The sequence below is a fragment of the Typopeltis vanoorti genome, chromosome 8 (genome assembly GCF_054136105.1).
Source record: "Typopeltis vanoorti isolate ZY-2024b chromosome 8, IOZ_Tvanoo_1.0, whole genome shotgun sequence".
NCBI classification, from domain to species: Eukaryota; Metazoa; Arthropoda; class Arachnida; order Uropygi; family Thelyphonidae; genus Typopeltis; species Typopeltis vanoorti.
This window is the reverse complement of record NC_143556.1, coordinates 6,402,426-6,429,991: the sequence shown is the minus strand read 5'-3', so window position 1 is coordinate 6,429,991 and position 27,566 is coordinate 6,402,426. Positions and strand designations below refer to the sequence as shown.

The window sequence follows — 27,566 nt, the reverse complement described above, 5'->3', positions numbered from 1 at the left end:
TATTTCCTTTCACAATACAAATGAACTTTATTTCGACTTTGATAGCATCACCCCCACCCCTCTCGTCGCAACATTACGTCACATAACTTCCTGATTTATAACAATAAGGAAATAATATGTATATTTTCTTATTTATAATAATCAAAACTCAGTTTTTATTTCATTCGTGATTTTTCCATAATAATTGTTCCACATAACGTTTAATTTTTTTAACACAGAAACTAAGTTTTGATTATTATAAATAAGAAAATATACATATTATTTCCTTATTGTTATAAATCAGGAAGTTATGTGACGTTGGATAATAGTGGAAATTAATATTTAAAATGTAGGATGACATTAAAAATGTCATCCTATAAATGCAATATCAGAATATCTTCGAATGTCTGCTAATCAATCAGAAAGATGGAAAAACAGAACAAGGAATTTCTGCCTGTAAAATATTCAGTTACTGCACAAGGTACTTTTAATTGAAAGAACCATGTTCTGGGCATGTTCTTTTGATCCGGTTCCCAGTGGTGTGTGTGTGGCGGGGGGGATTAGTAATCTCCGTTAGTCTACAACTTGTTACTAGGCTGAAAGGAATATTAGAAAGTATACCCAATATACAATTCATTTGTGAGATAATTTAGAATTTTTCAATAATAAAAGTGAAACTGATCACTATAAATAAAGAAATCATTTTTGGCATAAATACTTCATCAGCCTGTAAAAGAAATGTCAGTTTTACTGTGTTAGGATATCTAAACAACAGAAAACGAAACAAAACATTCTTGCTTGAAGCAATTTAGTGCGACTTCTAGGAAACTTTCTGTCTTGTGTTTCTCAAAAGAGTAATCTAAGACTTTTAGCTTTTCCTCTAGGTAAGAGGATTATTGTACAGCATTTCTAAAACGTATTTCAGAAATAGCAACCAGCAGAAATAGAAGTAGTAATATTTTAGATTTTTTTAAAAAAAAAAGAAACAGAAATAACACAATTGAAATTTCTTTGTGTGGTATACAGTTTTACATGTTGAAAATAAGCATAGTATATCTAAATCTTAGAATAATTTCAGCAGACCGCTGATTTCAGATTCAAAGAAAGAGTACAGAATTAGAAGCTTCAATATACAACAATATTATTGCTTTATTTCTTTTGTCAAAACAGTAAACTGAAATAAGAGATTTTGAATACCGTCTGAAAGCTTTTAAAGCTATAGAAATTTAAAGTAGTTATGCAACTCAGTTCCAGGACAGGAGAGGGGGGATTGCAGTAAAAAAATCCTAAAAATGAGCATAAATTTTTAATCATTCCATACAAGATTAAGTACTGGATTAAGTTAAGTACTGGATATTATAGTAATGTGCATCCTACAAAAAAAAAACAAAAAAAAAAAACATCTGTTGCAATTTTCAGCAAAAGAAGAAGGCAAAGAGTCTCTGATAAAATACCATTAGGTATAAATTTTTGATAATAAAAAAGATACAATATCGGAAACTGAGTAATGCAGTTTATAATCATTTGTTGTTCATAAAAAAAAAAAAAAAAACAATCATTCCTGAAATTGAAATGTGACAATCCATATAAATATTTTGCAAAGAAAGAAAGCAAAATGTCATATTTATTTCACTAAATGTTATTTAAAAATATAAATATTTGACAAAATATTTTAAACATAAACAAACATTTGAAAATTTGTGAAAAAGAATCTATATTGTCAGTAAAGTGGAGGAAATTAACTACTACTAAAGTATATTCATTGCAAAGGCTGATCTATGGTCATTTCAGGATTGATTATTTATTTTGGCAGATGTGAAACTTCTATTTTTGGAAAGAGACAAGAAATAAATTGTTCAGCAAAAAAAAAAAACGATCAAATATCCTAGTACAGTGAAGAAAATTTGAAGTTACAGAGTACATGTAAAGACAAGTGACATAAAAGTCACTCGACCACAGTTAATCCGCTAATGGCTCTCAAATAGCCGTTAAGGGATTAACAGCGGTGGAGGGTAAATACTTGATAAAAGATAGAATGCCGGTGAAGTTTTGATCCATGAAAAAGTCTGGGGTAGTCTTGCTATTTCATCCACCTTGGCCTGTAGGAGGGTTAATAACCTTTTTACATCAGTTATGTATTTGCATAACTGATGTAAAAGCATTTATTTAAATTAAAAAAAAGTTAGAAACAAAAAATTATTGAAGGAAGGATGAAAGAGATGGCCCAAATTCAGGATCTTCATCAAATGGTAAGCATGTTTTCACTAGAGATTTGGATGGAGATCCCAATGATCAAAAGTAAATCCACATCATCCTGTAGCAAATTTGAGAACTGGAGCCATTAGATAAGGTGTGGTTTATATGATTGAGTTCTGGTGCAAGAGAAGTCTTGTTGGAAGAATTTTAAAGAAATACAACCTATGAATAGCTTTCAAGCCCGATTTGAAACCATTTCCCTCCTTTCTCAATTCCTGGTGTATACAGATTTCCCTGTTCCTGGTCTACTATAGACACACAGGAATATCAGCCACCATCCACATAGAACATAAAAAATACATCTGCAATCATGATTATGGTCAATCAAGCCTTGAAGACCATGCTATGAATATGGCTAGTTCACAGAATCGACTGGGAAAAGACCAACGTGCTCTAGACAGCACGTTGGTCTTTTCAAATTCAAAAGAGAAGGACTGTTTTTAGAATCTACAGCAGCTCTCAAAAATCAAACTAACCTGTATAAATATGGTTGCATAAAACTTCCCAAAATTGGGAAACACTAATTACTTCAAGATCCTAGTGTACTATTATGACTATCCACAGATGGTGCTCCACCTAGTTAAGACTCTTAGCCTTTCATTCATGTTTCAGTTAGTTTTGTGTTGCTTGTGTGTGTTCTGTGTTACAAGTCTATTGAACTCCTTAAAGATGTATCTGTGACAGACAAAAGATTGGAAGAATTAAATATTATTTTTAATCCTTTCTCAGTACTATTATCCTCCATTAAGCCTTTAACATAAGAGGAAGGAAGTGAAGGTTAGTCATCACAATAATTTTTTCTAAAGAAGGAATTTTCATCATAATGAATTTCTAATGCATTTAATTATGTTTTGATTCTGGGGAAAAAAAAAATGTATTTATTTATAGAATGGATAGTAATTTTTTTTTTTTTTAGCCAAAAAGAATGAAATTACAAAGTTTCAAAAATGACCAGAGGGCTTATGAGAGTATAACTTTTTAGATTGGAGTTATATTCACAAGCTCTTGTCATTTTCAAAACTTTACAGTTTCTATACATATCTGGCTGAAAAAGAAATAAATATTTATTTTTTCTTTAAGTAGTAGTATTTAGTCAACTGAAGACTTTTAAGCTCATTTTGTCATGTTTAAAAATTGATGCATTTTATTTTATTAATAAAGACATTAATGAAGAGTCAAAGTATGCAGTCAAAGTTCTGTGGGTTATCAATTCTTATACTGATTTGGACACTAAACAAGTTTAAGAAATGCTGACAAAAGTCAACTTCAAGACATTTTAAACAGTTGACTTATGGAGTTTTGCTTTATCAAGCTATATTTGGTCAGAAAGAATGTTTTGATGGAGGGGAAAAAAGTAACACACAGGAAAATAAAACTGTCATCATGGGAAGAAGAAAAAAAAAACTATTACTAAATGAAACAGGACTAGGATTGTGAATTTATCCACTATAAAGCAGCTGTTTGCATATTTTTAATGTCAAATGACTCGTGTTTTCCCAATTCAGTGATAGCCAAAAGACTTCTGGGAATGATGTGAAGGACACTGACGTGTAGAAATAGGGATATTCTTGTTCCATTGTATAAGGCTTTGATTAGGCCACACATGGACTATTGTGCCCAGATTTGGTCACCGGGTTTTCAGAAGGATGAAGAGATGTTGGAAAGGGTCCAAAGGCGACAAAGGTAGTTTCTAACCTCTGGAATGTTGAGTATGAGGAAAGATTGAGAAGATGTAATTTGCAGATTCTGGAGGAGAGAAGGAAGAGAGGGAGATATGATAGAGACCTACAAGTTGGTAAGGGGTTGTTATAAGATCAATGGTGGAGAAGTTCTACAGAGAATAGTGGGATATCAGGGGAGAACCAGAGGTCATACCTGGAAACTGTATAAAGAGGGTGTGAGTAGGGGAGTGAGAGGCAGGTTTTTTCGTGCAGAGTTGTGAATGATTGGAATGTCTTGCCTGAGAGTGTGGTGTCTGCAAAGAGTTTGAGTGTGTTTAAGACAAGGTATGATGAGATGTGTGTGTGATAAAAGGACCTCCCAGATGAGTCTTTGACTCCATGACGTCTTGGGAAATAATAATAATAATAAAGCACAATAATTACATTTTACTACTAAAATTCTTGTTGTTAAATTTAAAATAAAATTACAAATGTGTAATAAGCTTACCCCAGTACTTGTTCTGATCCCCTTTTTATGCTATCTAAGAATCCTTGTAGTTCTCTGGAGCGTTTGATGTCGACATTCTTTTCTCTTATGCATGCATCCAAACACCAAGTAAATTTATGGCAAGGATCAACTGAAGTAACCTCTTGTACCTAAACAATGAACAACTCATGCTTCAAACCTAAAATTCTAGAGAATTCTAATTACTAAAAATATTGGAATATTTGTTTATTGTGTATTTATTCACCCACACATCTGTGACATCATAAAGTCACTAAGAGATGCTATTATACTTACTTTAATGTTTCAATAATGATTAAAAAAAATTATAATGCAGTCTACTATCACAGTAAATGCTTTACTTAAAAAGCAAATTTAACAACTGAAAAATAAAAAAAAGTTAAATTAAACTGATCTGCATACTTATATTGCAATCAACCTGCAATCATGTTGATTATATCAATTGCATGGAAGATTATATCAACATGATTACATCTCATCTGTCACATCCTTAAAAAAAAAAAAAAGGGAAAAAAAAGGTATAACAGCTAAGGCTAAAATGGTAATACAATGATACCCTGCATTACGTATGAATAAATAGCATAAGAGTTCTAATTCAGAGTGTATTCACTTGATTTTTTTTTATGGTCATGTCTTAATAAAAACTCATTAAAAACAAACTAAAAATTAGAATTAGAAAAATAAGATAGGAAGATGAAAGCAACTTGCCATTGCCAAGATTCTAAATAGCATAAACTAAACAACAATAACAACATGCTAGTAAAAAGAATAAAACAAATTAGGATAAGCAAAACTTAAACATTAAATCTAAAGATACTTTATTAAAAGAAGCTGCTTCTTTTCCAAATGCTTTCAGGAAGAAGAAACTGATGCACTGCAGATACCAATGAAGTTTTTTTTTTTTTTTTTTTAATAAGTTGGATAAAGTCTCAAAGTAGCTCAGATTTCAGAAACAGTGAATCCACATGAATTTAATTATTAATTTATCAGTGAAGAATAAAATGCATTTCTTAATCAAGAAAGCAACCGTCTGTGATAAGAAACTGACAGAGAGAAAAAGCACAAATGTTCAAAAATCACAGCATAAGAGTCACATATGAAAAGTTGCAGACCTATAACCCAATAGTGTCATGTGTGACAAGTGATTAAGGAGAAAATGTAGCTTGTTAATATCTTTCTTAAACAGTGAGAGGTTGTACTCAGTGGGAAAAACAGTATGGGGGAGATTGTTACAAAGAATAGAGGTGGATGGAATGAAGGAAATTGATGAGAAGTTAGTTCAGTGAGTTCAAAGCTGGACAGTGTATGTGTGTTGGCCAGTATCTTCTCTAGTTCTTACATGGTTAGAAGAAAGTGAAAGAACAGTAGCAGCCAATTCAGAGGAGCAATGCCTATGAAAGTACCTGTAGAAAAAGCACAGTGCTGAAACAGAATGTCTATGATAAAGTGACTGAAGAGTCTGCAAGGGAAGGTGGGGGTCATCTATTAAGCTAACTGCCCTCTTCTGAATATCAAGAATTCTTAGGGAGGTCTTGGGTCTCCACCCCAAATATGGGAAGAGTACTCCAAGGTTGGATGGATCTGAGACTTATAAAGTATTAGGAGTTGAAAGGAGAAGAAGTAATGCTTAGAACAGAAGAGAATACCAAGCTTTTTAGAGGCTATGTACAAATGTTTATGCTAGGATAAACTGGATGTGACAGTCATTCCAAGAAGAGAAAGTTGATCTTGAAAGGAAACTGGAACATTATCAAAAATGAGAGAGAATGAGATAGGATTTTCTTGCAGTTATAAGGCAGGCTTGAGTTTTTTTAGCATTGAAATTTACTAAGTTGTTTTCACCCCATTTCAGGATTTTGAGGTGGTCAATGCTCAAATCACTGGTTATGGAAGATCTTGAGGCATTTAACATTAGGGTTCTGCAGGGTTTATTGAATGAGGAAGAGGAATGAAAAGTACTGTCATCAGCATAGATGTGAATAGGATTTGAAGTCAGAGAAAGGTCATTGACATAAAAGGAGGAAGGGCATGATGAGAGCACAGAACCATAAGGCACTCGAGCACTGATAGAGAAATCTGATAAGAGGAAGCCATCCATCATGACACACAATGAACAACCAGTGAAGAAGCTGGCATTCTAATCACAGTGTAAAAGGGAGGCCATAAGAAGGCAGCTAGTTCAGGAGGTCTTCGTGCTACACATGATCAAATGTCTTTGAAATACCAAGAGTAATAATTTCTCCAAATCTTTTCATGGCCTGTGTCCAAAGGTGGGTGAGATTGCCTAGGAGGTCAGCTGTAGAATGGGGAATCTATAATGGTGATCACTAATTAACTATCAAGTCTCTAAATAATGAAGAAGCTGGTTGTTGATAACCTTCCCCATCACTTTTGAAAGTATTGAGGTGAGAGCAATGGATCCATAGTTAAATGGCTGACTTTTGTCTTCCTTTTGGGTATAGGCTGGATATGGGCTTGCTTCCATGCTATTGCATAGATGCAAGTAGAATAAGAGTTTATATAGGAGATACAGCATGGGTGTTAAATCTGGAGCACAACTGGAGGAACACCATCTGGACCAGGCTTTATTAGTATCAAGACTTTCTTTTAAGGTTACACGGTGATCAGCATTCATATTTCCTAATTTAGGGACCCAAAACACGTGTTGAAATGATTATTTTATTTATTATTAATAAAATAACACTTGACATTTCGATCCCTGTATTGAGGTCATCAGAAGGATACATGTGTATAGGAATCCAAGCTACATGCTCTTGCACTCTATACAGTTAAATTAAATCTACGTTATTAATTAATCTTTTTCTTAGCCTGACCTCTAGTGATAAAAAATAAATTAATTAAATAAAAAAACTACAATAAACTCTGCTAAAGTCCTCCTGTATTAAGATTACTGACTATTGTTGATATGATTATTTTATTTATTATTAATAAAATAACACTTGGCATTTCGATCGATCGATGTATTGAGGTCATCAGAAGGATACATGTGTATAGGAATCCAAGCTACATGCTCTTGCACTCTATACAGTTAAATTAAATCTACATTATTAATTAATCTTTTTCTTAGCCTGACCTCTAGTGATAAAATATAAATTAATTAAATAAAAAAACTACAATAAACTCTGCTAAAGTCCTCCTGTATTAAGATTACTAAGATTCTTCTGGATTTGCACAGTTCAGATTGTTATACTACAATTTTCTTCTGGACTTGTACAGTTCAAGTTGCTATTGAAAATTAAGAGGAGAGAAAAAAAAACACTTCAAGTCTTCTTGTATTGAGAGTTTTCTTTGGCTTGTTCTAGTTGCTATAAAGGTTGCAAATGGGTCCTCCAAATCCTTGGAATGGTTAGACCATTTTTATTCAGATTTGAATTATGTTTGAGCATTTCATATGCTTCTTAAATTTCCTCTCAAACCAGGTTTTGGTGCAGTATAGGCACTTGGTACCTTTCCAATCAATTCTGTGGTATGTTTGGAGTGCATGGTCAGAAAGGCCGGTTTTTCCAAAATGGTGGTATTTAATGTGTCGTTTGTGTTCGTCCTTCCTAATTGGGATAGTTCGTCATGTTTTCCCCATGTATGGTAGGTTACATGTGCATTGTATTTTGTAAAAACTTCTGGGTGGGCTAGGTGTGGAAGAGGATCTTTGGAAGAACTAAGAAGGTGTCTTAATTTTTTCGGGGGTTTAAAGGTGGTTTTGATGTTGTATTTGTGTAGTGTTCTGTCTATTTTTTTTGGAAATGCCTCTCAGTCTATCACAAACCTAGACACACACAGGCTAGTACATACACAAAAACTAGGGGTCATAAGCACCTTTAAACACAGGGCTCGAACGATCTGATCAAATGAACAAGCTCTAAACCAGGAATACAAGATCATCAACCATATATTTCGGAAAAATGGAAACAGTAAAAAAAAAATAGTCACAAGATCCTCCACAGAGATACCACTAAAAACAAAAAAGGTTTCAAGAAAGCTATTGCCATACCTTATGTTAGAGGAATTTCTGAAAAAATAGACAAGAAGACCTGAAGTGTTTTTTTTTTTTTCTCTCCTTAACGTTCAATAACAACTTGAACTGTACAAGTCCAGAAGAAAATTGCAGTGTAACAATCTGAACTGTACAAATCCAGAAGAATCTTGGTAATCTTAGTACAGGAGGACTTTAGCAGAGTTTATTGTAGGTTTTTATTTAATTTATTTTTATTTTATTTATTTATTTTCATTTTATAATTTTTATTTTTTTAAATGTTTTTTATCACCAGAGGTCAGGCTAAGAAAAAAGATTAATTAACAACATAGATTTAATTTAACTGTATAGAGTGCAATAGCATGTAGTTTGTGAGGCCCTAAACATCATGTCCACGCAACTATTCGACATTCTCATAGTATCTATCATACCTTACCTTGAACTTACCTTCATAGCACCCAAAACAGACTCTGGCAGCTTATTCCACTCATTTACCACTCTAAAAGTAAAGAACCCAGCTCTAACACTCCTGCTAACCACACTCTTGCCCAGCTTCCATAGATGTCTCCTAGTTCTCCCACCACCAGCCCTGATCTCAAAAATATCCTCTGAATTAATCCTATAGAAACCCTTCAGCAATTTGAATGTCTCAATCATATCTCCCCTTTTCTGCCTATCAACGAATTTCTGCAACCCACAAATCTTCAACCTGTTGTCATAAGGTGCATTCCATAGACCAGCTATCATCTTGGTCACTCGCCTCTGGATCCTCTCCAACTCCTCCCCATCAAGAAACCTAGGTGACCAAATCTGGGCACAGTAGTTGAGATGAGGTTTTATCAAGGCTCGGTACAGAGGAACAATAACTTGCTTGTCTCTGCTCGTCAAAGTATTTTTCAATAACCAAGTGAGTTGATGAGCTGATTTAGCCACTTTTGCAATGTGCTCCCTAAACTTCATCTCCCTATCCACCAACATTCCCAAGTCCCTGGCCTCATCAATCTCCTGGAATACAATTCCACCAATGTGGTATACTGCTGCTAATCTTTTCATCCCAAAATGCATAATCTTACATTTTGTCACATTAAATTGACATCCATTCTACTTAGTCCAGAGCTCCAATCTATCCAAATCATCCTGCAAGATTTTGACATCTTCTGCATTCACTATTGCCCTACCCAAATGTCAAATAACACTTGACATTTTGACCCCTGTCAAAATGTCAAGTGTTATTTTATTAATAAAAAGTAAAATACTCATTTCGACATGTGTTTTGTGTCCTTAAATTCAGAAATATGAATTATTATTATCAAAATTAATGAGGGTTTTTCTGATGTCCTTTGGGCAAAAGTTCGGAGGCAGCATGCAGTGAGCAGTTGGTGGAAGTACAGGTGGCAATTTGCTTTGGTAGTCGCAGGAGTTAGAGGAGAAAAAAGCTAATGCAAACAGATCCCTCTTTTTCTTGGGTGAGGTTGCCATAATGCTATAAGTATGCAAGAGAGGATGTAAGATGAATGAGAAGCTGGAGTTTAATTTAAGACATTAAACATAAGCTGCATTTTTTTTTTTTTTTTTTGAGAACCAGGGCTGGAATACAGGTTGGTGGTGGTGGGAGTAGTGGAATGGAAGAATGAAGGCTCTCATTCAAATGAGGATTAGTTTGGTTATTATTCAGTGCAGCTGTTTGGATCATATCAAGAGAGCAAAAGCAGCACAAAAATTCCACAGGTCATTCCCAGTTGGCACAATTATAGTGCCATAGGATATGAGGCTGAGAGGAAGAGGATGAACTGTAGAGAAGGAAACTTGAATAACATCGTGGTCAGAATTGACAAAACACCAACAGTGTATTTGGAGAGAGAGAGAGCTGGTTTAAAAAAAAAAAGGCCAAAAATGTTGATAGAATAATGAGGATTGTCTGATATTCTGTTTGGTAGATTGACTATTTGTGCTAGGTTTGAATGACTGATGGCAAATAATTCAGCTTCCCTTCCAGCATGATTTGTGAAGTCAGAGTAGGGGTGCCAGTTTAAGTTCCAAAGGAGGATAATTTCACAATTTGTGTAATTAGTTTGTAAAAAATCTCTACTTTTGCCACGAGTTGCTAAAAGACAAAAATTGGAGGAGAAAACTATGTTTTTATCTTTTATTAATGCTTTTAATTGGAAATATTTCACTAAATTCCACCTTTGCTGCGAGTTACCCAAGATTGTACTACATACTAGGACTACTTGCATTAGCTCACGCTAGTAATCCGCAATACTTTTATAGTTTACTATATTCGGAATGAAACTCTCCGTTTTCAATCTTTGAGTTTCTTATTCGTTTTAAAACAATTTGGGATTTAATATCCCCTTAAGTTAAATAATATTTCACTAAATATAATATTGATAATGAAAATATGCAGCCAACTAATTTTCTAAGGGGGTGCTTAAGGGTCAAAGCTGTATAACTGACAGGAGACCACCATATAGCCTTTAAAGTTTAAAGGAATGCGGAGAACCGACCAGGGCTTCTGACCTAATGTCCAATCCTCACCTTCTCGTGGTGCACCCTGTTGGGTATCTACCTGGATACTGAACGAACGAGGATGGGCAGGCAATTTGGGATTTAGCCGACCAAATTGTATTCTTATTGGTTAAACCAAAATACAAAATGATGGTACAACATGACAAAATTTCATGACGGATAGGGCATCGCCCGGTTAAACAAGGCCCCCCCATTGTTTTTGCCAGGTAACTAGGGCAAACAGCGAAAAGTCAGCTACTGAAACAAACCCCAACTTAACATCACCAGAGTTAAAGATCAGTACTATCAACATAAGAAGCCTGAATGGCAAAGAAATGGAGCTAGCTGAGGAATTAGATAAGTACCAGATTGACATAATAGGGGAGACTTAAACAAAAAAAGACAAACTGCTGAGATCTTTCAGAACAATAAATAAAAAATGTTATATTCAGGTAATAACAATCAAGGAAAAGGAGTAGCCATAGTATTCAACACTAAATACGAAGGCTAATCTTCTTGAATGGCAGGCAGTCTCAAGTAGAGTGATGTGGACAAATATCAGAATGGAGAACTGGACAATGAGACTTATTTGTGCCTATGATCCCACAGAAGTTTCTACTAAGGTAGAAGTGGAGAATTTTTTCAGGCAGGGCCACTATCCAGACTAGTTTAAACCTCAATAAAGGTCAAAACTAGTCTAGGTAGTAGCCCTTCCCTTAATAAAGTTGGTCCTTGTTGGGGATCTAAATAGCAGAGTAGGAAATGATTGTCAGACATACAAAAATGTTTGGGGAAAATTTGAAGAAAAGAGCAAAGCTAATAATAATGGCAAATACTTGGATTTCTGCTCAGGACATGGACTAGTTATTACTAACACCATGTTCCAACATAAAAATGTGCACAAATTCACATGGAGAGAAGAGGTCAGGAATAATCCCCATACAGCGAGTGCTGTATGGGGATTCGCTATTAAGAGGTGTAATAATTGAGAGTTTAACGAAGTCGTACCAGCCGGGTGCGAACATAAAGGACGTCAGTGAATCTATTCGATTGTAAAAACAGAGGGTGAAAGAGATGATAATCGTGGCAGGAACAAATGATTTGAAAGAGGACAAAATGGAAATGATAGAGGATGTGAGGGAGTTATTTGAGGTAGCAAAAGAGAAGAGTGAGAGAGTTAGGATGGTGAGTATCTTACCGCAGTATGACAGCGAAGTGTTTAGAAGGAGGGCCATAATTGCCAATGACTTTATACGTGGGTTATGCATGGAGAGTGGTGTGGAATTTGTGGATGTGTGGAATGAGTTCGATGGGCAAAAGGACTTTTATAAGATGGATGGGTTACATTTGAATGGAGTTGGTGTACGGAGACTTGAAAAAGTGTTGATGAATGATGTGGAAGTGGATGTACAGACTCAGGGAAACTAGATTCATTAAGGGGGGGGGGGAGTAGATATGCAGACTTTAGGGAGGCAGTTAAGTGTATGAATGAGTATATTATGCCCGAGCGAGTACGACGGACATCAAATCAGAATGGGATAGTTAGTATAAGGCATCAAAGTAGGGATGGGACAAATGGGCTTCTGCGATTCATGTAGACTAATGCCAGGAGTATTAGGAACAAGAAGGAAGAGTTTTTGGCCATGGTTGGCACTTCCAGGCCACAGGTTGTTGGTATTAGTGAAACATGGCTGACAGAAGATGATAGAGCTAGTGGGATTGAATGCGATGGGTATAGCGTGTTCAGGAGTGACAGGGTGAATAAAAAGGGAGGAGGAGTGTTATTGATGATAGCTGATGAGCTTCAGCCAAGGAGTATAGAAGTTGAACTGCAGGATGGGGAAAAAAGCACATTTGAGGCTGTTTGGTGTGAGATAGAATCTAGCAGAACAAAATACACAATTGGGTGCTGCTATAGACCAGGTGATGGAATAGATGGTGGGGATAGTATGCATAAGCAAATAGAAGAAATGAGTGGAAGGAGGGTAATTATTATGGGTGATTTCAATTATGGTAACATTGACTGGAAAGAGGAGAGGGCACATGGGAGGAAGGAATTGGATTTTATGTGGTTATTAAGGGACAACTATCTACGGCAACATGTATTGGAAAATACCAGGGGGCAGAGAGTGCTGGACCTAGTAATTGCAACTGAGAATGTGGCTGTAACGAACATGACCATGTTGCCACCAATTGGTGAGAGTGACCATAAGGTCATGACTTGGGAGGTGGCTAAAGGAGTCGAATTTACAATTAAGACAGGGTACATGTGGAATTACCGGGCTGGTAAGTATGACAAGCTTAGGTGTGTGCTTGGCTCAATGCCATGGCATGTAAAACTGCAAGGGCTGGATGTTGATAGTGCATGGGAGGTGGTTAAGAACTGTTTGCAGGAGGCAATGGTTGACTGTATACCAAGAGTCCAAATAATAAATCAAGTAGGGGTTAAATGGATGAATAACACTATTAAGCTTGAGCTGCAAAAAAAGAAACAATTGTGGAGGGAATTTAAGGAGAAGGGGAACCATCAGGTGCAGGAACAGTATAAAGCTCAGGCCAGGATGGTAACAAGGGTGGTAAGAAAAGCAAAAGCAGATTGCGAAAGGAAATTGGCCACGCAGCTAAAGAGAATCCCAAACAGTTTTTTCAATATGTTGCAAGTAAAAGGAAAAATGCTCATGGTAGAATGATCTTAAAAAATGCTGAGGGTAGGGAGGTAACCGAATTAGTCGATATTGTGGAATTACTGAGCAAGCACTTTGCAAGAGTATATCATCCAGGTGGTGACTTTGCAGAAATGGAAGAACCAACGGCTTATACTGGAATTGTGATGAATGAAGTAGAGGTAACTAGTCTATTACAGAACCTCAATGTCAATACATCTGTGGGATTGGATGGTATACCAGCTTGTGTCGTACGTGAAGCGGCTAAAGAATTGTCAGTGCCCTTGACCATTTTGTTTAATTTGAGCCTCAGGACTGGGTCAGTCCCAAGGGGGTGGAAAGAGGGGAAAATAGTTCCGCTGCACAAAGGTGGTTCCAAGGCTGCTGTTGAAAATTACCGGCATAACAGGATAAGCATAACAGGAATCATTATCAAGGTCTTAGAGAAAATAGTCAAGAGGAAAATACAAGATTGGATAGAAGAAAATGGGATACTGTATCGGGGACTGCATGGTTTTGTGATGGGTAGGTCATGCCTCAGTAACTTGCTCACGTATTATAACATAGTGACGGCTGAACTGGATAAGGGTAATGGGTTTACAGTGATTCTACTGGACCTTGCTAAGGCCTTTGACAGGATACCACATGGAATTCTAATCAGTAAATTGCAGCATATGGGATGGACATAGGGTTGGTGAGATGGATAGGAGGGTGGTTGACAGAGAGATATCAGAGAGTGGTTTACTCAGGAGTAGAGTCCACAAGACGGCCTGTGACTAGTGGTGTGCCACAAGGATCTGTTCTTGGACCACTGCTGTTTAATTTGTTCATAAATGATATAGGAAAGATCTGAGAGGAACAGTTCATTTGTTTGTGGATGATGCGAAGTTGGGTAGGGCAATAGTGAATGCAGATGACGTCAAAATTTTGCAGGATGATTCGGATAGATTGGAGGTCTGGGCTAAGGAGAATGGATGTCAATTTAATATGGCAAAATGTAAGGTTATGCATTTTGGGGTGAAAAGATTGGCGGCAGTTTACTGCATTGGTGGAACCGTGCTCCAGGAAATTGATGAGGCACGAGATTTAGGAGTGTTGGTGGATAAGGAATTGAAATTTAGTGGACACATTGCAAAAGTGGCCAAATCAGCTCATCAAATCACTTGGTTGCTGAAGAATACGTTGACAAGCAGAGAAAAGCAGGTTATTGTTCCTCTGTATCGAGCCTTGATAAGACCCCATCTCGACTACAGATTTGGTCACCTAGGTTTCTTCTTGATGAGGAGAAGGTGGAGAGGATCCAGAGGCGAGTGACCAAGATGAAAGCAGGTCTGTGGAATGAACCTTATGAGAACAGTTTGAGGATTTGTGGGTTGCAAAAATTGGTTGATAGGCGGAGGAGGAGAGATATGATTGAGACATTCAAATTACTGAAGGGTTTCTATAAAATTAATTCAGAAGATATTTTTGAGAACAGGGCTGGTTGTGGGAGGACTAGGGGACATCCATGGAAACTGGGCAAAAGTGTGGTTAGTAAAGGTGTTAGAGCTGGGTTCTTTACTTTTAGAGTAGCGAATGAGTGGAATGCGCTCCCTGAGTCTGTGGTAGATGCTGTGACAGTGAATGAGTTTAAGGCGAGGTATGATAGATACTGTATGAATGTCGAATAGTTCTGATGAATATGATTTGGGGCCTCCCTCGATGAGTCTAATGACTCCCTGGGGTTGCCCGTAATAATAGTAATAGTAATAATAATAGTAATAAGAAAAGTCTCATTGGCTATGTTATTGAAAGTTTATTTTTCACTTGGTTAGACTATAATAAATTTAGTTTAATCCTTTATCCAAGTGCAAACCAAGTTTGCACCTGAAAATATCTGCAGGACTGGGATAAGGTAGTACACAACACAGGGCAACTCGTAGCAAAGATAGACCAAGCTAACATCACTCCTATCTCAGTATCTCCCATGATGCAAAACACATCTCCTTGATGTAGTTGCAGTCAATTGGTGGATTGTGAGTGGTGGAAGCAGAGCTGTACAGTAGATGCCCTCCCTCGATGAGTCTTTGGACTCCCTGGAGATGACAAATAATAATAATAATAATATTCCACTGTTTTTAGAATATCAAAATTCTTTCTTTTAGTGTTACATGGTGATCAGCATTCATTTTAGAAATTATGGACTTTACAACCATGTTATAAACAACTCTTTTAATATCCCTCAGGGATATTAAAAGCATGTTAAAAGGATATTAAAAGAGTTGTTTATAACATGGTTGTAAAGTCTAGAATATCAGGACATTAATATTCTAGATAATAATATGCTTTTCAGTACATTATAATATATTCAGAATATTTCAATATTAAAGGAATAAATGAATTTATTGAAAATTTTTCATATTAATATTTTTTCCCTCTGCACTATGCTTAATGTGCTTCAACCTGTTTTCAACTGAATGAGTTTTATTATTTTTTTATTAATATTCATGTGAACAGAGACTTTTTCTGATCAAATGAGTTAAGGGTTTTTTAATATGAAATGGCAAAAAAAAAGTTAACAGTTATTCATTTATTCTATATATTAATTCAATAGTAAGGTACTAAGTTATTTACTTTTGAAAAACAAACTTTAAATATTTTCCAACCTCTAAATCATGAAGAGCCATTAAAAGTTCTGATCTAAGGGTGCAATAATGAACATTACGTGTACGAAGAAAGAGTGTCCTTAGGAACTGCAATACCATGTCATACAATTGAACATTTCGACCCACCATAGTCAATAATTTTTGAACCACCTCTCCTTGCCTTCGTTGCTTAGGTGATGGTAAAAAAAACTGTGCACTGGGATCTGTGTGATTAAAGAGTATTGCATCCTTTTCTTTGATATACTGACTTAACAATGGTGAAACTTCATCTCCAAAGAGTGCCTGGTTATCTTGCCAAATTTGACGCTTCACCTATTAAAAAAAAAAAATTAATATACATATATTACATGAAATAATTTATATAAAAAAACATTTAAATCTGTATGCTTAAAATAAGCAGCACATCATTAATTTCTGATATCACTGTGTACGTCAGAAGAGTAAGTGAGAGTGTGTGTGTGTGTCCTGAATTACACTCTCAAAGTGTGTACAGAATACCATGACAGTACTACATAATCAAGTATGCATTACTACTGGCTTGCTATCAATAATTTGCTTTCAAATTATTGTTATTTATTAGGCTCCAACATTGTCATATCCTATATTTTAGTCTTCTTGCTATCCAAATACCTGTTCTGCTAACCTTTCATCTTCCATTTTGCTTAAATGTATACTACTTCAGCAAACATAAACAGAACATCTTTAATAACTGAAAAAAAATGAAATGTAAAGGTCTTTACAGGCACAAAATACAACAATGTGATCTTCTCTTACAGATAAGATTTCATCTAAAAGTATTCTATTATTTTCTTTGTTCTGAATATAATTATTATTATTAAGAGAGACCTCCAGGAAGTCAGGAGACCACATACTATACATACACACACCAGCTATCAATGCTTATTCTTGAATTCATTCACACTGCTTGTACTCACAAAATCCAATGGCAATCCATTCCAATCACGGACCGCCCTCTGAAAGAAAAATCTAGCCCTCACACCCTTCTTGGCAGCCTTCATTCTCAGCTTTCAGTAATAGGACTTCTAAGAATATGTCTGTTTCATGTCAATATCAAGGTACAGATGTCAAACAGATTTTAATGTCTACATATCAACATGAATGCTAAATATTATGCAAGCTAATAAGCATTACCCAGTTAAACAATGCCCCTCCTGATCCATCAAGAAACCAATCATTATTGATACAACAGTATCAATAATGACTGGTTTCTGAAATCCTGAGTCAGGATTTCAGAAGCATTTCACAGATGCTTTATATCAGGTGAATGTGATGAAATTCCCTGGAGTTCCATCAGACTTGATAGCAGTTTGCCTTCTTATCAAAAACTCCACCACATCCAAAGATAATCAATAGGATGAAAACCCGGTGATGACTGAAGTAGGAGCAATTCATTAAGACATATTCCTACGACTATTTTTGGACAAGTGATCTGATGTGGTGCATTATTCTGTTAGAAATGTCCATCACATGCAAGATAAAGTCTATATCAATAAGTGTGCCAATTTAACAATGAGGTTCAGGTAGGATAGGATGCATCATTCAGCCTTTGTTCTACATGAAATAAAGTGTTTCAAGGAATGATATGCATTATACTGATGTATGAAGTGCTTTTGATGGGTGAAAGGATTTGTACTATGAAGGTGAACTGCACTTAATGGAGTAAGGTGCTTGAAGAGATTTTTTTTTTTTTTGTGAAAGGGTGCTTGCAAACAGAGAAACTAGTTATTCTGTGAGAGTTTATTCTTCCAAGAGTCTTCCGACTACAAGGAGGCATAGAAATAATATCAATACTAAAAATTGAGAAATGCATAAGGGAAGTTGTTCCAAAGAGAACAGTACAAGAAATTAATGTATGCAGAAAATTTTCTTCTCCAAGCTTGTAACTGAATGGTGAAAGAGTAATGATTAGCTATTGTATCTGTCTTAACATATCTGGAGGAGAGTAATAAGTGCCAATGCCAAATCTGATAAATAGCATAACAGTTACCTCAAAGAAGGGAAATCTCCTTTTACATGTGATCTGAATATTATCAGAAGTAAAAGAATGGAACAGAGAGCTCTTTTGTTCCATTCTCTTAGCAAAATTTTGCTAGCAATGAAGTTATGATGACAATCAGAATCCCACTGAATGATGGGATAATCAGAATTTAAGAATGTGAAAGGAGACATTTCAGAAAGTTTGTTGATTTGCATGGTGCAAATGAAAAACAGGAGCACAATATGCTTCATCAACAAACTTAGATTGTATTTGCAGTCAACTAGGGGAAAATCGATGATATACAAAAAAGAAGACAGATGAAAGACTAGAGCTCTATGAAACTCAGCAACATGCAGTTTGAGGATAAAGATCCACCATTATGCAACCAGAGAGAAAACACTGAAAATCCAGTTGCAAAAGACAGAAGACACAGGAAATTTAATCAGTCTGAGTCAAACCTCATCCAATGCATTAGAAATACCAAGGGAAACCACAAAGTACCACCATATTTTTCAATATTTGTCCAAAGGTGTGCGCACATAAACAAGATCCCCCCCCCCCCACCTCACTGATCACTGGTGTCAGAATCCATACTAACAACTGTTTATGAGTTGAGATTTCTCCATTACTTTAACAAATAAGTGAAATAAGAATGACGGGATGGTAATTTGACAGTAAAGATTGGTAAAGAGATTTGTTCATTTTTTGGGGGGGGGGGGGGAATTAGGTGAATATTGGATAAATTTCTGATCAAAAAGATAAATTCCATGGGAACAGAACAAAACCTGAACAATCAGTCAAACATTATAAAGCCCAGAAGACATATCCAGATTGAATAAGATTCTTCTGATTGCTTTCTGATGAAAAACAAAAGGGGACATTGAATGTTAGGAGTTTGGAATATTTAGAAGACATTTACTCTATGAGTTGATAAGAACCAAGATCATCAATGCAGAAAATGGGGGGGAGGAGGAGCATAAGAATGACTTCTGTGAGTAATGATGAAAAAGAACTGACAAAATTTACAACTAGCTTTAACAACGGACCAGAAAGCATAACTTCTTTTTCTGCCATTTCAAACTTAGCTTTGAATACACTGATAATCCACATGCAACTATATTGAGCTTTAGTACAGAGACAGAAAAAAATATGATTTCAATTAGAGTAATTTGCAAATTATTATAATTACGGCTATTTTGCCTGCTTCAGTTTAGGAGTGCCCCTGCTTAGCAAGTAAGAACAATGTCCTTTTGGTGGAAAGAACAGAGTTTAAATTCTGTTGAGGATGAAAAAAACATTTATAAGGGGTGATATCTGTAGACTTCTGTGGTTATTCATGAAAACACATTTATTACTGCTTTTTAATGTTATAATCTATGAACATTAAAAAGCATTAAACTGAAGCAGGCAAAATAGCCGTAATTATAATAGTTTATTAAGAGGAGTAACATGGGAGTTTCCCAGAAATAATATACATAATTTGCAAATGTTTAATTCCTTCTTTTGAAATCATAGCACATTTCTTGGAGCTCAAAAAAAAAAAAAAAAAAAGTGAGGATTTAAAGCAGAATGGAAAATACATCTTCCATTTCCTATAACAATTGTTTCAATGATGCATTCTATGCAAATAAGAATTAGAAGACTGAAAGTAGTAATTCAAATTGCAGCAATCAGCATTTCATTCCACCTGGTATTTTTGTAATGCCAGACATGAAAATTTCTTCATGGGAAAAGACAGTAAAACATGATTGCAATCCGAATGGTAGAAAATGAACAACATCAAAAGTATATTTAGAAGGATCACCAAGAAAGAGATCAAAAATGTATAAAGAGCAGTTACGAAACAATTTGCTCTGATCACTCATGAAGCATGTGACTAAGTGGCTCTACCTACTGGATTACTGCATTTGGAAAATTAAGCAACTTGAAATTATGAACATAAGGTTTGGAGCCTCTAACTTAGCAAGTAAGAACAGTGTCCTTTTGGTGGAAAGACCAGCGTTTAAATTCTGTTGAGGATGCAAAGAACATTTATAAGGGGTGATATCTGTAGACTTCTGTAGTTATTCATGAAAACACATTTATTACTGCTTTTTAATGTTATATTCTATGAACATTTTTAAACATAAGTTTTAAAGCCTGCTTATATGTTTAATAGCTTTTGTGTTAACCTTTTAAGATGTTCCTGAAGAAGCACCAGAGTGTGCAAGAACTTAGTTGAATAAACAGATGTTTTTGTGCCTATACCAATTAAGTCATTTACAAGTGCTTTTCAATTGAAGTTGAGTTAGTCTCACAGAGCTAGTGAGTTTTTCTTTAATGGAAACTCAGAATTTTCACTCTCATTTTGCTGAAGGAATAGGCAATTCTAAAGAAAGACCAATCTAACATTCTTCTGTATATAGAGGTCTTGCTTTACTACTAACCTCAATCACAATGGACTAATATTTATCTAAATTATGTGACATTAAGTGTGAATTTTTTTTTTTTTAATTCAAACATTGAGTATAATTTTCACATTATGTTTGATAATCCTTCCCATAATGGATTCCTATTTAAGTTCCAGGAATGAAGCAACAATGGCCTAGAACACATTATCGCATTTGATGATTGCATTTAAACAACTGCTAACATCTATTGATGATGGAGTGAGAACACCAACTGAAAAATATTTTTTATCACCTCATAATAGAATTAACTTATTTTATGAATTTTTAAGTTAGTATGGATGGTTTATGTGTTAAGTGATAAAAATCATTCAACTTTGCGAAGTAGCCATGTTAGTGGGAAAATGGTTTCACTACTAAAGCAAAAACGAGTAGTCATCAATTATTATTACAAGAGACCTCCTGGGAGTCAAAGACTCGAGGAAGGCCATATACGACTTACACTAACTGTCATATCTTTTCTTGAATTTAATCAGATCGCTTGCACTCACATCTAAAGAAAAGACATTCCAATCATCCACTGCTCTATGAGAAAAAAAATCTAGCTCTCACCCCTTTCTTGAATGCATTCATTCTCAATTTACATGGATGCTCTCTCATCCTCTCCCCACCCTCCATAAAATGAAAAATTCCATGTACTGGTATCCTATATGACCCTCTCAGAGGTTTGAAAGCATCATATCACCCCCCCTCCTCCTCTTCCAACTATTTGCTAGAAACTGCAGTACACAAATTCTCCATCTGTCCTCATAATCTACATTCCATAGTAGCCCTGATAACACTCTCTCCACTGTATTGGCATCACCACAGAAACCTAGAGGACCAGACATGCTCACAATAGTCCAAGTAAGGCTGTATCAAGGCCTTATAAAAAGGCAAAATGACTTCCTTATCTTTACACATTAAAGTTTGTTTCAGTATTGCAATTATCTTCTGAGTTGTATTTGCAATCTTTGCTATGTGGCCCTTAAATTTTTTGTAGATAGGAAGTTAAAGTTCAAGTTCACTAGCCTGATCATTTGCATATAATGTAATTCCACTAATATAATGTGACATCAGATATCTCATTACATCAAAATATAACAAGAAACACTTTCTTTGTAGCCTCTTCACAGTATCCACTCACCTTGCAATTAACATGAAATTAGAGGAATGAATCAACATGAAACTTTGTGCAAAGTTCAACAAAAAGAGTATGAAACTATGGAGATGTTATCAACAGTTTATCCAAATTTTACTTAAAAGATGAGCTCCAGATTAACACCTGCCCTATATCATTACTACACTCTTTTCATATTCAGCTGACACCTACTTCACAGCACAGGAACAAGACCATATTCAGCCTATTCCAGAGAAGGAGAAGTCTGTCATCAAGCTATTGACCTGTTGCCATCTCAGTCCTCTAAAATAACAGAGATGATTAGCAATCAACTTATTCAACACATTGAGATCAATTCACCACCAGGTCTAGAACAGATTTCTTGGCTTATATCATCTACTTCTGGATAGGTTCAAAGAAATCTGTGCTATTGCACTTGATATCCGACACTGGGTTACTGAGTTTAGAATGATGGAGAAGGCAACTAAGGCTAGGAGACCAGTTTATTATGTCCGTAAATTGCTTCTGTTCTTATAGCTAGTTTGCCTGTATTGAGAGATAAAAAGCCAGTTTCTATTTTCAAAATCCCAAAGATAACCCTGGCATCTAAAACATGAGCCCAATATCTCACTTCTGGTTCATTTCCAAGGCAACTGCTAGTTTGACATATATAGGCTAAATCAATTTTCATCTTATGGCTTTACCATCTATCCTTTGTAACAGATAACTAGTTTTTCTCAGTGGTCATTTTTGTTGTAATGGCAGAGAGCTTTCTCTACCAATGAAGAAATGCCTTAGGAGACTATTCTATTTCCATCTCCTGCACATAAGTCACCATCTCTCAATGACAGAATTTTATATTTTTCTGATAACAGCATATGCTCCATCCTTGATACTTGTTTACAAGCACTACAGTGTTCAAACATTCCAAGCTATTTTACAACTTAAACCTTTTTTAAATTTTAAAAATTTTTCTTAATTCTTTCATTCTTTAATAGCATGATGAAATGAAATAAAAATCTAGTTCTTTTCAATGCTATTACAATACAGCCCTCTCTTTCCTCTATAAAAAACCTTAGTTCATCTCCTCTTACCTTTACTAGTACCAAGCTCACCACAAAAAAAAAACAGATTTCTTTTTCTGACATTTACTTCTAGACTTTCCTGATACAAACACACCAAATCTGGAACTTCTCTCCAAAAAATTTAGTATCTTTTCCCAACCAACATGCTACTTTTTACCTGTCAAAGTACTACTTCTATACAAATTCTAAATCTGTTCAAACTTAGGATGCTCCTCGAGTTTTGAAGTGGGGCACAAAAGAGAACAATTTGGATGATAAGTGATCTCTCTCTCTCTCTCTCTCTCTCTCTCTCCTGCATGCTTATTCCTATGGTGTCATTCTGCAGAGCTAGCATTCATCTTTTCTCCATTTCTACTAAGCCTACAATAATAAGAGCTGCAACTGTCCAACATCCATTTGCAGTTCAATTGCTAAATTTATTTCCATACAAATATAAAAATACCTGTAAAAACCAGATAAATTTTTCATTAAAAAAAAAGCGTAACCAAAAAATAAAAGACTAATTATATAAATCAAGTGGATATTAAATTCAGCATTATTTCAAAGTCGAATGCAGAAACTATGAAAGTTTTGTATGAAATTTGACCAGAGAACTTATGGGAATACACTTGCCAGTATTTACGAGTGGCCATAGCACGGACCTTATAGGAGACATGAACGATGCTTAAGTGTCCACATATCCACCTTCTATTGGTCCATTTTGATAAGGTTTCACTGGCCTGACCCACTTGATTTATATAATTTTGCATCACTGAAATTAAGCTTTTTGGCTCTTTATTTTAGTAAATACTTTATGCACTGACTGAGAGTTCGCTTACAAAAAATACACCTCTCCGACACTTCAAGTTCCTTAGTACTGAACGAGAGTTTTTGCTCTCTTAAGGTTTCTGCCTGGTTTCTGAGGAGAACCAACCAGTTTGAAAATCTTATCAAAATGCACAAAATAGAAGGTGAATATATGGACACTTGGGGAGTGTTCATGTCTCCTATAAGGTCCACGCTAAGGTAACTCATAAATGCTGGCGAGTATATTCCCATAAGCTCTCTGATCAAATTTCACATGAAACTTACATTGTTTCTGCATTCAGCTTTAAAATAATGCTGGATTTAATATCCACTTGATTTATATAATTTTGCATTACAGAAATGAAGTCTTTTGGCTCTTTATTTGAATAAAGTTCTACACCAACTACAACAAAAACAAAAGCTCTTACTTGTACATCACACTCATCGTAAAGCTGTTTATTAGCTACCAATTGTTTCAGATATTTATCTTCTACACGTTCCATATTCTTTAAGATGCGCATCACAACTGGCCTTAATGTTTCAACCTAAAAACAAACGACAAAAATAATTACTCTTTATTTAACTTTACAATATTTAGTAAAGCGAATAAATAGTGCTATTTTACAGAATTTTATTTAGTATCTATTTATAATATGTATCATTTACATAAGAATTTACTTTGCAGCTGTTGACAAAATTGTCAAAAAAGATAAAATGTTTACTAAAGACATTTACTTGAACATTTGTTGGCAAAGTGAAGACTGCCTCTGCAATTCAATTCTAAATATGTTAGCATGTCACATGGATTTCTTGAGGACGACTAATCGACACTAATAGCAAGGTGACAGAAGCAAAAGAAATACTTGAGTTGCTGAGTGATAGCTTTTCAAAAGGGTAACATCCAGGTGGGGATATTGTAGTTGTTGATGTGACAGACTGATGTCAAAATTGAGGGCGATGAAGAGGAGATTCTCAGAATATTGCAAAATATCAATGTGAATACAGCAGTGTGATTAATGCATATCAGCTTGTGCACTACACAAATGTGCAAGAGAATTAGAAGTCTCAGCTCTGGCAACGTTGCAAGGGAGTGGAAAGAGGATAAGATAGTTCCTTTTACATAAAGGTGGCTCCAAGACAGTTAATTATAGACCAATTAACATCTTACGACTGTGGTTAAAGTATTGGAAAATTTGGTTAAAAAGCAAAATCCAGGAATGGGTGGATAGGAATATGATACTATATGGTGGGCAGCATGGTTTTTAAAAAAAGTAGGTTCCCCCTTAGTAATTTATTTACATTTTATATAGAATGTTTGTAGAAGTACACATAAGGGAAATGGTTACATTATGATACAGAATTTTGCAAAGGCATTTAACAGAATACCACATGGAAAACTATTACAAAAGTTGGAGCAAATGGGAATGGATATGAAACTGTTAAAATTACTTGGGGGGGGGGGTGTCACACCAGAGAACAGTCTGTGGTGGAGTGGAATCTAAGAGAATGAGTGACTAATGGAATGCCTCAGGATTCTGTACTAGGGCCACTTCTATTTAATTTGTGTTTTAATGATATAGGGAAAGATTTAAAGGGGGGAGTCAACTTCAGCTGTTTGCTGATGATGCAAAGCTGTGGAGGTTAACAGTTGATGAAGGTGATGTAGCTTTGCTGGCATGGTTGGCTACATGGTTAGCATATCTGCTCTCCAGGATGTAGGTTCAAATCTTGCCATGGAAGAATCCTGACAAACTCCAATCCCCTCAAAAGGAATATTCCACATCAATAACTGCCTTGAAAAAGCAATACAGTAACAAGATTGTTATAACCAAAGCAGATTAAGGTAATGCTACTGTTATAATGAATCAAACAGAATAACAAAAACCATAATCTTTTAAAGATCATTCTGCATACCAGATTATAGATCAAGATCATACTAACACACAAAAGAATAAAATTCTTAAATAATGTAAACATTATATCTTGTTCCAAATTAACAAGCTCAAGCCTTTCCATGCAAAACAACCACCACACAAATATATATTGAGAATCAAAAATTCACCAACCTGATCCCCCCAACCCAAACTAGCAAAATCACTCGCCCTCCTCACTGGTAACTACCCCCATTGAAACTTTAATATACATTGGTGAACAAAACCTAAAGACAAACACTATTTATGAAGATTACAACAACAAATTTAGACGAATCAGTTTGTAGCAATCTGTATAACTCATACTTTCGAATGGAAAGTGGGTACACATTCAAATTTTTGCGCAAAGGGGTCATGCGGAAACACTCAACAGGATAAAAGTTGTGCTAAGTGAATGTGTTTGAAGGAAGCTCTTTTCATGAAGGAATAAAGTTGCAAACTTGAATGTCTGAAATATCTCAAAGCCATCTAGATGATTTCACATGAAGAATGAAGAAGGACATAGAATTACTAACATTGCCAGAGAGTTTAGAATCTCACATGGCATTGTATTCAGGCTTTGGGCAACATTTCAAATAAATGGAATGTGTTCCAAATTTGCCAAGAGGCTGCCCTTGCTCCACCACAGAGCATGAAGACAGATCTTTGGTTATAACAGCAAAACATAATCAATGCACTATGGCAGGTCAGTTTTCAAGTCTGCCCCATTCAAGCACAGGTATGTAGATATCTTGGCAAACTGTGGCAAGGTGTCTGTGACAGGTAGGCCTATCTGCCTGAGGGCTTGTAGTCTACATACCTTTATCCACAGTTCATTGTAGAGCATGATTTCAATGGTGCTGTATCCATAAAAATTGTACAACACATCAACGGGCTAATGTACTCTTTACAGATGAGTCATTTTAGTCTTTCCTCTGATTCTAGATGACATGATCTGCCGTGAAAATAGTACTGCATACCATCATGAGAATGTTCTTGAAAGGTATAGATACAGTGGTGGTGCGGTCATTGTGTGGAGAGTCATTAAGCTTAATGCATGCATTGAGTTACAAGTTCTGGAAAAAGGGACTATTACTGGGGAATGATATTGCAGTGAAGTTCTTGAAGGGCGCATCTTCAAAAATTGAAGATGACTTCAATGTCATGTTCAATTCTTCTGTGGTGCCATAGGCGAAGAATTCATTTTTATGGATGATGATGCCACACCACTTCGAACATGAATAGTGGAAATACTTTTGGAGACCAAGGACATTAACTGAATCGAGCAACGAGCACACTCCCCAAATCTCAATCCCAAATGTTTGGGATTGAGACTCATTGCAACAGGGAAACTCATTACTACTCAAAATTCCCCTCCAGAAAACAAACAAGGTCTCATTTTTGCTGTGAAGGGGGGAGGGGAGGGGAGTGGACCAGTCTGCCTCAAGAATTAATGAATCACTTGGTGCTAAGCATGATACGACATTGTGAGAACTGCATCACAGTTCGGGGTGGACATATTCCATAATGAAATGTCTCTCTGTATAGTTTTCTGTAAGCACTGTACATTAATTCCTTAAGAAGTTTGAAACTTTTGCTCAAAATGTATTACAATTTAACATGCATGAAATTTATAACACATTTTTTGTGTAATATAATTTATTAGTATGCTGGCAATAAATTTATGTCAACATTTTTCTGTAGTAGGGAAAATTTTTTCAAATACAGGTAAAATGTAGTTCGTTGTTAGTTAGCTTTTGTACACCAGTGTACTTTAAAACTACAAGATGAGTTTAAATTATTGTCAGAATTTCCATGGCCTATAATTTTCAAAACGAAAGCAACAAAATAAAACTGCTTACAGAATATGAAAGTGTAGCTCAACAAAGGTTGCTTAAGGGTCAAAGCTGTATAACTGAGAGGAGAACTCCACAGAGCCTTTAAAGGAATGCAGAGAAATGACCAGGGCTTCTAACCTAATGTCCAATTGTTGTGTGCCCTTTTAGATATC

At 35.5% G+C, this 27,566-nt stretch overlaps 1 protein-coding gene across 2 annotated transcripts in view; it reads right to left on the bottom strand.

Moving 5' to 3' along the window:
- Positions 1 to 27,566, bottom strand: part of NELF-B (negative elongation factor B) — a 146,166-nt gene that overhangs the window by 92,369 nt on the left and 26,231 nt on the right. For both annotated transcript variants that reach the window (XM_090396498.1, XM_090396499.1), the window contains exons 2-4: positions 24,074 to 24,190; positions 16,230 to 16,541; positions 4,405 to 4,553 (exon numbers count right to left, since the gene is read on the bottom strand). In XM_090396498.1, the coding sequence (XP_090252624.1) occupies positions 4,405 to 4,553; positions 16,230 to 16,541; positions 24,074 to 24,190 (578 nt within the window). The remainder of the gene's footprint in view (positions 1 to 4,404; positions 4,554 to 16,229; positions 16,542 to 24,073; positions 24,191 to 27,566) is intronic.